General features: G+C 30.3%; 1 protein-coding gene across 1 annotated transcript in view; it reads left to right on the forward strand.

Moving 5' to 3' along the window:
• LOC127710810 (N-alpha-acetyltransferase 25, NatB auxiliary subunit-like) overlaps positions 1 to 12825 on the forward strand; it is a 44480-nt gene that overhangs the window by 5187 nt on the left and 26468 nt on the right. Inside the window, exons 3-18 of the mRNA XM_052216769.1 lie at positions 140 to 278; positions 1164 to 1360; positions 1927 to 2026; positions 2661 to 2741; positions 3409 to 3520; positions 4006 to 4095; positions 4308 to 4465; positions 4833 to 4945; positions 5585 to 5650; positions 6745 to 6880; positions 7697 to 7786; positions 8305 to 8415; positions 9200 to 9269; positions 10444 to 10543; positions 11198 to 11245; positions 11511 to 11614. Coding sequence (XP_052072729.1) covers positions 140 to 278; positions 1164 to 1360; positions 1927 to 2026; positions 2661 to 2741; positions 3409 to 3520; positions 4006 to 4095; positions 4308 to 4465; positions 4833 to 4945; positions 5585 to 5650; positions 6745 to 6880; positions 7697 to 7786; positions 8305 to 8415; positions 9200 to 9269; positions 10444 to 10543; positions 11198 to 11245; positions 11511 to 11614 — 1715 coding nt within the window. The remainder of the gene's footprint in view (positions 1 to 139; positions 279 to 1163; positions 1361 to 1926; positions 2027 to 2660; positions 2742 to 3408; positions 3521 to 4005; positions 4096 to 4307; positions 4466 to 4832; positions 4946 to 5584; positions 5651 to 6744; positions 6881 to 7696; positions 7787 to 8304; positions 8416 to 9199; positions 9270 to 10443; positions 10544 to 11197; positions 11246 to 11510; positions 11615 to 12825) is intronic.

The raw sequence follows: 12825 nt of genomic DNA on the forward strand, positions 1-12825 counted from the left end.
GTACCCACGAAACCCACGAAAATTGGTATCCAACGAATAATAATGAATCCACAGTAAATGATAGTGCAAGTGGGGCATCCGTGTACTATGGACACATTCTTGTTTATTATTTGTTTATCATGTTTGTTTCCATTTTCAGATTTTAAAAGCACTTGCTCTGTTGAGACTTGGAAGGCATGATGACAGTTCTAACTTACTGGATGAAGTCCATGCCCAGCATCCTGTTGATGAGGCCACACTACAGGCCATGTGTATCTGTTACAGAGAAACATATAAATGTATGGATGATTTATCTTACGTTGAATGGGTTCGAAAAAAATGTAAAAATAGGAGGTATAGGCTATCAAGTGTTCTTGTTGTACTCTGATAAAAAGAAGTGAAGATTCTTTAAGTGATTCATGGTCAAATTGGTCCAAAGAAAATGTGTTCTGAATAGTCATTATCTTCATTATCTTACCCCCTTACCCCGACTTGAAATAAAATTTTCTATTCTATTCTCTTTCTAGATGAGATTCTGTCTCCAGGTCAAATACAAAAATATGAAATCAAAATTTGTTGCTTTTCAGCCAATTATTAGCACACATGATATAGTAAGAGGGTGCTGGATTTCTCAGTTAAAAAAATGTGGAAACAAAGCGTGATTCCAATTTCAGTGGGAATATAAAGTTCATGTCTCTGGATTAAGTGTTCGAGTTGAAATTTTGAGAACCAAAATCAAACGGACATTTATAAGATATCTTACATAAAAACATACATGGGCACTAAAAAAGTTTCAAGTTGAAGAAAATATGTGTTTGAATGCTAAATAAAACAATTTTTGCTTGTCATAATTGTCATTGTGTCATGAAATAGAAGTTCTTCGTAGTATAAGTTCTAAATGGAAGAAATATTATAGAATATTATTACCACTGGAATAAATATAACAATATTTGTTCCAAACAGAGATAAATGGCATAGAATATTTGTTCCAACAGAAACAAATATCATGGCATTGTTTATAACAAAGTTTCGCAGGGAACTTCTGTAAGGCGAAACAAATATACTTTGACAGATTCACTACATAGACCACATAGCAACTGAGGCCTTTACCAATATTGGGATGATATACATGTTACTTATAGATTATGCATGTTCATTTTATAGACATTTGTTATTTCTTTCAGTGGAGGCAATAGTTGATATGTATGAAAATGCCCACAAGCTAAAGCCAGACAATGAAGAGATACTGTCCGCATTATTTATGGCATATGTCAGAATGGGTAACTACAAGAAACAACAACAGACAGCCATGTCCTTACACAGACTTCAGCCACAGAAAAATCCTTACTATTTCTGGGCCATTATGAGTATTGTCATGCAGGTATGTTTAAAAAAAGACTGTTTTGATCAGGTGAGGTGACACTTGAAATAAAGTAACATGATTAAGAATTTGGAGCGTTGTGAAAAGATTGGAGAAGTATGGTTTTACAGAAAATGCCTCCTATGCACCTGCACATAAGCTCATTTGGCTTATGCATCATCATTAATTTGAGGACAGTTATACCTCTGGATATCATTATGGTTGCTTGATTGATAAATGGTGCTTGTATGTCTCATATCAAATGTTAAAGGCACATTCATGTCTACCTGACCCTGTTATCTTGTGAGCTAACACAGGTTCTTACTAGGTATGCAAGTCTAATAAAAAGCAGGGTGGATTCATGTAGTATTTTCTGCTAGACAGTGTAGCTATTTCTTATTTGGGGACTCATGAATCAATATTTTAAATATTTTCCTAACTAAAAAAAATCAGTCTAAAAACATCATTGTAATTTTTATCACCATATTCACATGAGGGTATATATTGTCATTACCATTTAACAAATTTTTGTGTCCCCCTTATAACTTAGATATATTAATTTGTGTATGGTATATTATATATTGTAGAGTCACACTGATAAGCGGCTTGCTGCCACAATGTTTTTACCATTGGCAGATAGAATGACAAAGAAATATGTAGAGGAGGGGAAAATTAATGCGGAAGCAGGTATATCTTGTTTAATTTTTAGTTGATGGTCATTTACAACTTTAGTTTTCTTGAGAGTCATTAAAAGATTGTTAGATGTTGAAATAGATAATGCTTATTGTGAAAAAAGCTGAATTTATCACAATAAACCTACCTTAGTTCTGCCTGATCAATTTTTAAAGAACTCTTGATCAAATTAAATTGAAAGGGACCTCTTGCAAGTAGTTAGTGAACATTTGAATAGTTCATGTAGTTTAAATCTTCCAGGAAAGTTTGTTAATATGTTTCTTATTAAAAGAAGAGGAAAAACCGACAATTTCATGGCAAAAAACAAAAAAAACAGCAAAAGAAAAGTTCACTAATTATTACATAGACAACTAAAGACTAAGCAACATGAACCCCACCAAAACAAAACTTTGGGTCATCTCAGGTGCTCTGGAAGGGTATGCAGATCCTGTTCCTCATGTGGCACCAATCATGTGGCTCATGGTTATTATAAACTAGGCCAAACAATGTTGGGTGTGAGAAAATGATATAAGGATGGCTTTATTGATATATATATATATATATTGTAAATGAAACTATCAAATTAAAAAAAAAATAAATCAACAATCAGATTTGAAGTTTTTACACAAAGTCTTATGATTACTTTCAGAGGTACAGCTTTATCTGATTATACTTGAGTTGATGGGGAAGTATGAAGAGACATTAAATTTGTTAAAAGGTCCTCTTGGAGGTGAGTTTTATAGTCTAAAAGGTCCTATTGGAGGTGAGTTTTATAGTCTAAAAGCTCAACTTAGTAAAAACAAAGTAAAGATAATATGTAAACGTAGAATTATGTCCACATGCAGAAAATCAAAGAGGACGATCTCTTAATTAGTATGCAACTAAAATTAAAAACAGACATAGCCAATAATGATATATAAATTTATATACTGACTGCTAAACAAATCTTCTAATAATAATAACTGCACATTTGTAGATTTTAAACTAGCCATCATGTGTCAAATAGACCATCGCACATCAGCGAAAGGACCATTGCGCTTTGTAGACCATCGCACATCAGCGAAAGGACCATTGCGCTTTGTAGACCATCACACATCAGGGAAAGGACCATTGCGCTTTGTAGACCATCACACATCAGGGAAAGGACCATTGCGCTTTGTAGACCATCGCACTTCAGCGTCCCCATCGCAACTCCGAGTCCTGCATATATATGTATCAGATATCTCAATATGAGATGTTATTATTGCGATACTCACTCAGTTGCATTATTCACATTAATAAAAAACCTTGCAATAATTTCCAAACTTTGTTTATGTTTTTTTTCTCAAAAATGTAATTAATTTTCAATCTTTATCTACATAATTTAAAATAAGATTTATGATTTTTTTTTTCAACAGAAAAGCTGACTAGTGAATTACTTTACCAAGAAACAAGAGAAGCTGAATTATATACAATGTTAGAACGATGGCCTGAAGCTAATGCAGCCTATAAACGACTGATCAAAGAATAGTAAGTGCTATATTTTTATGAATGGAAATTTAACTGCAAAACATATTCATGAACATATTCAAGAAGTTAATTTAAATTCTAAATTTTGATTTAATGAAACACAGATCTGCCATTAGTTTCATTTCATATTATATGCATGGCTGTTCCATTAAAACATACATGAGAATTGTGGAAAATGGGGTAACCATTTATAGAGACCATTGTAGAATTTTTCTTATTTCTCTTACATTTTTATGGTGCAAAATATTCCTTGGTACTTACCTGAAGTCAGATTTAAAAGTGTTGTCCTGGGTGTAATGTATATTTTTTGGAACCACCATTTGACTTCTACACATGAATAATGCTTTCTTTGGGATATTACTGTTAAAATTACCTGAGACACCTTTGAGTAAATTAATAAAAAATATGTTTGACTTCTTGTGTTGGAAACATACATGTTATACTAGTGATAACCATAAAATACCATTGTTGTTTTCTTTTCACAGTCCTGACCATTGGATAAATTGGCAGAACTATATTTCATCATGTATAAAATTAGAATCAACTGATTGGACACCATTGGAAAATGACGACAGGTAAGAAAAACACCTAATATGGGACAACAGTTTCTAATACAATTTGTTTTTAAACGACAGATGCATTGAATTTCCTTTAGAGATTCTACCTGTTATTTTTACAGGATTTTAGATAAGTAAGGAAATCCAAAAAAAAATTAATCTCAACAAAGATTAAACATGTAAAAATTTAGAATTCAAGTTACTGTATGTTATATTGTTTTCTTTTGAAGCTATTCAGAAGTTCACTACACATCAGAAATGGCTTTGACTTTCATACAGGAGATTTTAACATGGCAGGCTGACAACCGATTATTACGAGGACCATATTTAGCCAGATTAGAATTAATCAAAGTGTTGAGACAGACTGGTAGTAATAAATCTATATCAGGTATATCATGAAAATAAGTGGCTTGTTTTGAGAATTTTGATGCATATTTACCGAGTCTTTTTAAGAATTAAAACAATGATAACCACTTTCATCTATTAATCCAGATGAGAACATTTCAAAATCAGCAAAATTGATATCTTAACTTTCCAGTGTTTTTGTTGTGTTTTTTTGTTACATTACAAAGAATTAATTAAAAATAAAATTTGTGAAAAAATGACATGATATTGTACTCAATTTGATTTATAAAGGTCAAAGGTTGTGTAGTGAGTACTAATGATTTCTAGATACAATTACTTTACACTGTATAAAAAATATTTATATTTTAAAGAAAATATTAAATAAAAATTATGTATGATTGTTGTTTCAGTATCCCCCTTGCCATTGATGATAGAATATTATGAATTATTTGGAGATAAGTTTTGTTGTGTAGAAGATCTGACAATTTTCACAGATTTACTCAGTGAGCAAGAAGGACAACAGGTAATGTGATAGTGTCCAAACTTGTTGGAATACTGGGAAGTGGCATTTATTTCTGGAGAAAGTCAAATGTAAACACTAACTCCGCCTTGATATCATAAGATAATTTTTGTTCGATAAAATGACATTGGATTCCACTTCCTTTGTAAACCTAGATATTTCAGCTCTGTTAAATATAAAACAGATATCATTTTCAGGTTTTCAAAGAATCATTGTAATACCAGTAGATGTCCTTATTGACATTATTTAATAGTTCACTACCTGGATAAATGGAAATAAATTTAGAAATATTGATCCTTTGTCAAGATGCTAATTAATATTTGATAAAAGAATAAAATATTTGTTTTAGAAATAAGGAGATGTGGTATGTTTTGTAATGAGATACTATCCACCAGAGTCTAAACGATGTGGATATGAGCAACTGTAGGTCACTGTACAGCCTTTAACAATAAGCAATACCCATACCATATAGTCAGTTTATTTGAACTATTCATGGATTAAAAGTTTTCTACTATTAAGAGAATTAGGAAGAATATTTTTAACAAGTAATTGGTGTGTAATAAAATTATATCTTCTCCATCATGTCCTTTATGTAAACAAAATAACAAAACACAAAACCCATTCTGTTATTTTATATTTCAGCTGATTGATACCTTGTCAGAAACATTAGATATGTGTAAAACTTGTGATATCACTTTTGCTTCAAATGTAAGTTTAGATAAGATATGTTTCTGTAATAAATTGAGTGTGTACATTTAATAGGGTAGCCAATTTCTACACTGATGTTGTCAGTTTATTAGCTTTGACCAGAGATGATTTAGATTTGACCTCTTCAGACTTCAGTCATGGTTCATCGACTTTAAAATTTTGCATAGTTTATATATATCAGATTTGCTTTAAAATTTTTAACATTTGCATAATACTTCAAAAATAAATTACAGGTAAGAATTTCTCTGGAACTATCAATCAGAACTGTGATGCATTTTCAGACTTACTGAATTCTTATATATGGCCATGTATAGAAATATTGTCACATTTTGCATAGAAACGACAAATCAATGCTGTCTAAAAATTTGAATTGGCCTTCATGCCAACATGCTATAATGTGTGACTCGTTTTTGTATCCATCACTTACTAACTTCCTGTTTACCAAATATTTATATTGAGGTACCATAAGGGAGCAATAACTCACATGTTCATTTATATTGATATAAGAAAAACTTGACATAAAAAATTACACTAGTTTTCTTAAAATTTAGAACAGTTTTAATTTAAGCCAGCTAAAGCCCGCCTCCAGTGTGGGATTTTCTTGCTGCGTTAAAGACCCATTGGTGGCCTTGGGCTATTTTCTACTCTTTACTCAGGTTGTTGTCTCTTTGACACAATCCTTTTTTCCATTACAAATCAATTCTATTAAAACTGCAACAATTGCTGACTTTAGTTTCAACTTTAATGTTCGTTTTTGTCTTTCCTTTATTGTTTGGTTGCTCTTTCTTTACAAACATGTATGACTAATCAGTACATTAAGTCCCTTTTTGGTGCAATAGTTTAGACTGTTCTAGAAGAGAGCCAAAAAACACCAAAGGGATATATAAACTCTTATCAAGTTATGTCGAAAAAACCTGCCAATGCAATCATTGCCATGGCAAAACATAGAAACCGTGAAAAGACAAATGGTACATAAAACACAACAAAGAAAACTACGTCATTCCGAATTTTTTTTAAGAATTAACAGGTTAAAAGTTCAGGCATCTAAGTATTTAATATATGTCTTACGATGTGGAAACATTACTACATTACAGGTGAAACAGATGCAGAGACATGTTACGATATGTAAACTAAAGAGACATCTGGGTATCTTTCATCGACAACCTATAGAACATAGATTAGTATTAACCAAAGAATTTTTATCTAGGCACCAACATGGTTTAGATTTTGGTAAGTTTTCAATATGGATGGTAGTAATCATTTACAGCTTGAAAACCTAGTTTTCTTGCAGGTGATTTGTTCATTTTACACACCAATTAGAAATTATATAGAAAGATATATGTATAAACCTAAGCTTTATTTGTCAGCGGCCTAAACTGTCTGTATAAAGCCTTGTTGGTAAAGCTCACAAAGTGTTTCAGTCGAATTTTATCTACAACATTGTAAATGAATGTAGGTTGCATAATTTTTACATTGTTGGCTTTACATTAAAAATTGATGATTTTGACAAATATTTCATTTAGAATTGTTTTAAGAGTTGCTGTAAAAAGATGATAACCATACATTGTCTAGCCTCACATTCTACCAATTTTTAAGCCTTATACAAAAAACATTTTAATATTTTGAGAAAATGTACATTTATTCTGTATTTAATTGCTATTGAAAACATTTTTAGGTGTTGAAATTAATATTGCTTGAAATTGGGGATTTCAATTTACATTTATTTGATTTTTTGCTTAATCTGAGCAGATTTGGTTTTGGTACATGCTCAAATAGATGGTAAATATTCAATTGAAATGGTTGCTGGTGTAAGAGATAAAATTTGACAGCAATTCATCTAAGTTGTATGTAACAGTACATACCTGATCTGACATTTTGCAATTAACAATTATGAAATTAGTCCATTGGTGGTTAGCAAAATAATGGACTTAATTTTTGTGTTCTATTGACACTCTACATATAAATAAAAAAGAGAGAAAAAAATAAATTTTGAAATCAATAAGTATATATCATATTAATTTAGAGATATTGTTTTTATTTGCCTAGGTAAAGATTTATTAGCCACAGACGTACAGTTTAGTGATAGTTATTTATTGTTAGCTGTTCATTTACTTGTTGATATATGGGAAGAAACAGGCAAGTATATAAGTAACCAAATAATTTTCAGTTACGACAACAAACATGAGAAAATAATTGTACATAATAAGTACAGAATATACTATTTGTTGGTATGCTGTATGAATGAATAGGATTGATTAAAGAACATGGTCATGTTTAACTGGACAGAAATCTATGCAAATACGATCAAATTGATAATATATGGTTGAATCAATTTTTCCAAAAATTATAAATATTTGAGTGCTATTGTTTATGTGGTCTTGATACCTTAATAAGCTAATCATCAACCAAATTCTCCAATTACATGTATACTGGTATGCACTGTAATAACAAAATTTCTAGGTGCATTTATAATTGCGATTGATGAAAAATCTTCGAAAATGGGAGATAAATTATTGCAATTTCAAATTTTATAAGAGATTTTTTATTGTTGCAACACATGTATATACTGTCGCAATTTCTGAAATAATAAAAATATTGCAAAAATTTCTGAACTCTACATATTTTGTAATATTTGCTTTATGTTTACTTTGCAGAGGATACAAAGTATTTATGGCAGGGTATAGTGCAATTAGAGAAAGGAATGAAGAAAAGTATCTCAAACTTTCAAATCAAAGTACTACTTATGAGATTATACTGCATCATGGGTAAATTAATACAAATTACAATACAAATAAATATAGCAGGAACCAAAATTTTATTTTTACCAGCTTCTTGCGACTTTTCAATTAATTTTAAATTGTAACGAGATCCATACAAAATATTGTTAAGATAAAACATCTTGATTCCTGTGATTTTACGCTGTATTTTCTTAAGTTCTGTCAGAGTAAATTTGATTCAAACCTGTAAAGATCTCTTGATAGAATTGAAACAAATGACCTTTTGCAAGAAACTTCTGAATGTTTTCTAGCGTAAATTAACTAAGATCTAATAAATGTCATGATATCTAAGTCTTCAATTTTGTATTCCTTCTGTAGTCAATGATACAGCTACTTAACTCAACTGTACAGGAATGGTATAATCATAATCTGTAATATATTAAATGTTTTCTAAACATTTTTCCAAGAAATCAACTTTTATCTGTAATTGTCAAAATTTTTGATTTCATGAAATGTAAAAATCTTATTGAACAGTAGATGTTTAGTGGTAGAACTAGATGGAAGAGATTCTTCTTGCAACATGAAGGTTGAACAAAAATATCATATCAAACTTTACGACCATAAAATAATAGTATACATGTAGTTTCATGAATTTAAACATTTATAAGTTGAAGATGGTTTTTTTTCACACGGACTAACTTCAGTAATGAGAGATATTTCGGCCTACATGTATATTTTTACAATTTTACTAGTTTTAAGTGTAAGGTAACAAAAGATTATGAATAAATGTAGGTTTTTATATAATATTATAACATTTGTGTTTGTATTTCAGGTGTATATGGACCATGTCACACGCTTTATGAAAGTTTAGAGGTCAAACATATCATGAATGATACATTAGGGTATGTTGTACAATTAGTAACAGAATTTATATCATAGGTTTATATTAGCAATGTCTTCGACGAGATCGAAAATCAGTGCCAGACAATTATTTTTGAAAGAGTTATGCCCCTTGGAAATATTGATTATATGGAAAATTGCATTGTAAGTGCTCTCGCATATAAGATTTTTATCAAACTCATCTCAAAGGTATATAACAGCAATTTCAAAAATAAGTGCCGATCCAATATTTTTAATGAGTTTCCCTTGGAAATATTAGATATATCAGAAAGTCTTCAACTCTCTAGTAAGATAATTATAAAAAGTTTTAAAGAACAAAAAAAATTTTTTTAGTTGTTGTCCTTGGACAGAACAAATTAAATATGTGCAACGTGGGGGACATTGGAACTCTGTTTTTTTATTTATTTAGTTTTAAAACACAGTTTGCTCCATGCATTTAATGAAGATTTACTGTGGATTCATTTATTTTTGTGGGTACCAATTTTCGTGGATTAGCGAAAACACACATGTTCGTGGATATTTAATTTCGTGGTTTTGATGGTCTACATACAAGCCTAAAGAAAATTTGTCATTCGTTGAACATTTAATTTCGTGGTTCACCTGTAACCACGAAATCCAGGAAAATTGGTATCCAACGAAAATTAATGAATCCACAGTATACTATTTTTGAACTGATGAGAATTACAACGTATGCTTTTTATTCAACAAATGTGCATTAAAACACAGAAACATCCTGTAAAGCATTTTAAAAACTGCTCTTGAAACTTGGTGCCATAAATGCTGGCACACAGTTGAGTAGAAATTTACAGTGGTTAAATTGTGGCTTTGAATCATTTCAACCCCCAAATAAACAGTTTTTTTAAATATAGTTTAATGAAAATATTATGGCATTTTTACTCAAGTGATTACCATTCATTCAAACATTCAGAATTACAGTAATTATGGAGATCAATTATTGTACAACTGAAAGTATACAATTTAAAAGTAGGGAATGCTAGTGGGACATTATATGGCCAAAAAAAAGTAGGTAAAGCTAAGAGGTAGGACTATTGTGTTTATAGACCTTTCTCTATTGATTATGGAAATTTCTAATTTTCTTATTGGACTTTTGTGTACAAACTTAAACTTAGAAAGAACTGAATAATTGAAGATTTAATTTTACATTTGTCATTTCAGTCATACAATATTTAATCACATTGGTCGGCTGGGTCATTTTATGGCAGCTTGTGCAACGTATGGATCCATGTTGAAATTTTTTGCTGTTAATCACAAAGAGGTAAGAAAGTAGAGTTGTTTTATTTGTATGTGAAAGAGAATGGGATTTTATTAGTTCTTCTTTTTTAGCAAAAATTATGTGTCAAAAAAACCAAAAGAAATATGATGCTGTAAATTCCGAAACTATTGCATGCATTTGTTATTGCAATTTTTAAAGAATGGGAAAAAAAATGTGAGATTAATTATTGCAATTTAAGAAAAGCTGCATACAGATATATGTATCAAACATAAGATTAAGAATAAGAGTTCTGATTTTTGGCATACTCACCCAGTCACATTAATGTAAACCTGGCAATGATCTCTTAATATACAGCATGTATTTCTTTGTAAATAAACTTTTGTTTTTAAAGTTGGAAGAGTTAAGGTAGAAATAATGTCATTTTTTTGTTATGCCCCTGCCGTAGCAGAGGGGGCATTAAGTTTTACCCTTGTCCGTCGGTTTCCGTTCTCAAACTTAAGTTTGCCTCAACCAAATGTTATGAAACTTATACACAATGCTTATTACCACAAAACTCAGATCAAGTTTGAATTTGTCTTTTTCATAATCAGCCAATAAGACCTTAAAAGTCATATAGCATGTAACATTGTGTTGTCTAAATATGTTTGTTAGAATTACTAATGTTTACATGTTAACATTACCAAATTATATTTCCAGACTGCAGAGTATCTTATAGCATCCTACAAGTACGGCTCCTTTAACAAGGTATGTACTTTATAGCCTTCTGTATGTCAGATGTTGGACATTATGTCCGAAAAATTGGAATGATTCATATGACCTACAAAAATTCTGTCTGATTGAAATAGTTGAGAAAAAATTCGCTGTAAAATCAACAGATTTGATCAAATCAGTTCCAATTACTCTCATATTTAGTGCATGCTCAGCAGAAATAAACACAAAATTTTTTGAGAATTTTGTAATAGAATAAGCACAAACTTTAAATTTATCTGTATATTCCTTTGTTTTGTAGATAAATGAGTTTGTAAAATTCCGTAACCGATTACAGAACTCCATACAATATATAAGTGCTCAAGTAGAAAGTATGTTACTGGACATGGGGATGGAAACGGCAAAGTAAGTATTTCAAACCTGTAGGTAGTCAAAACAAATATACAAAGAAAGAAAAAACAATAATAGTAAGAAAAAATATCACAATCCACCAACATGGAAATTGTGTTTACTAATATCAAATGTATATAGTATGTAGCTTATATCGAAATGTCTTATATCGGTCGTAACAAAGATCTATAGTAATTCACAAATATCTTTGTAAATAAAACACCAATGTCTCCTTGCAAACATTGTGAGTCATAAGGAACAGAAAGAAACTACTGTTAATAATTTAACGTGTTGTTTCATTTTTTAATTCAGAAATTATTGAGTGCATTTATTACTGTGAATATTGAAGAATGGACAAAAATGGGAGATTAATTATTGCATTTTCAGAAAAATCTGCATACATATATATGTATCAGATGACAGAATAAGAGTTCTTATTACTGTGTTACTCACCCAGTCGCATTATTCTCAATAATTATAATTTCTGAATTTACAGTATACAAATATTAGCCAAAAATCATGATAATAAAGCATCTGCACAAATTTACCATGTCTATACATGACATGTTAAAGTTTACTTAAGATGCAAAAGAAATACTTCACTGGATCGTTAACTGTGGAACTTTTATGTAGTTTCATGGATTTTTGTCGGTGGAACAGTAATTTAAAAGCCGGTATAGTTAAGCTGGTAAATACTTGTACATATAGTATGACACGTCATTTAGATGTAGGATGAACTTAGAGCTTTTGAATTGTAATAATTCTTTCATTCTGTAATTTAGTGATTTATAGAAAAAAAAACCCTAATATCCATGTACTGCTTAAAGTAGCTAATATTTAACTAGTTACTTTAAAAGCTCGCAAAAAAATTATTCACTACTTTTATTGACGCTATGAGATTTATTATTTTAAAAAATTGCCTCTGTTAGTTTTCTTAAGGATGTACTTTAATAGGTCAGATTTAGGAATTTTTGTAAGATGTTTGGACTCCTTGGTTTTTTCCTATGATACAGGGTAAAATATTCTGCCCCACAACACTCATTTTGCTTTTCATATAAGACTTTTAATAGCTCATAAAAGGTCCTTTACTAAAATTTAAGCAGATTCTAGATTTCTTTTTTGATTTGAGACCCAAATAATATCAAGGCAAATATAAGGAAAAAGTCCCAGTCAGCCTTTTCCCGTCATTTGAAAAGAATTAAATATCTCGAAAAGGAGCTCCATAG

The sequence above is a fragment of the Mytilus californianus genome, unplaced genomic scaffold, assembly GCF_021869535.1.
Source record: "Mytilus californianus isolate M0D057914Y unplaced genomic scaffold, xbMytCali1.0.p SCAF_8, whole genome shotgun sequence".
Classification (NCBI taxonomy): Eukaryota; Metazoa; Mollusca; class Bivalvia; order Mytilida; family Mytilidae; genus Mytilus; species Mytilus californianus.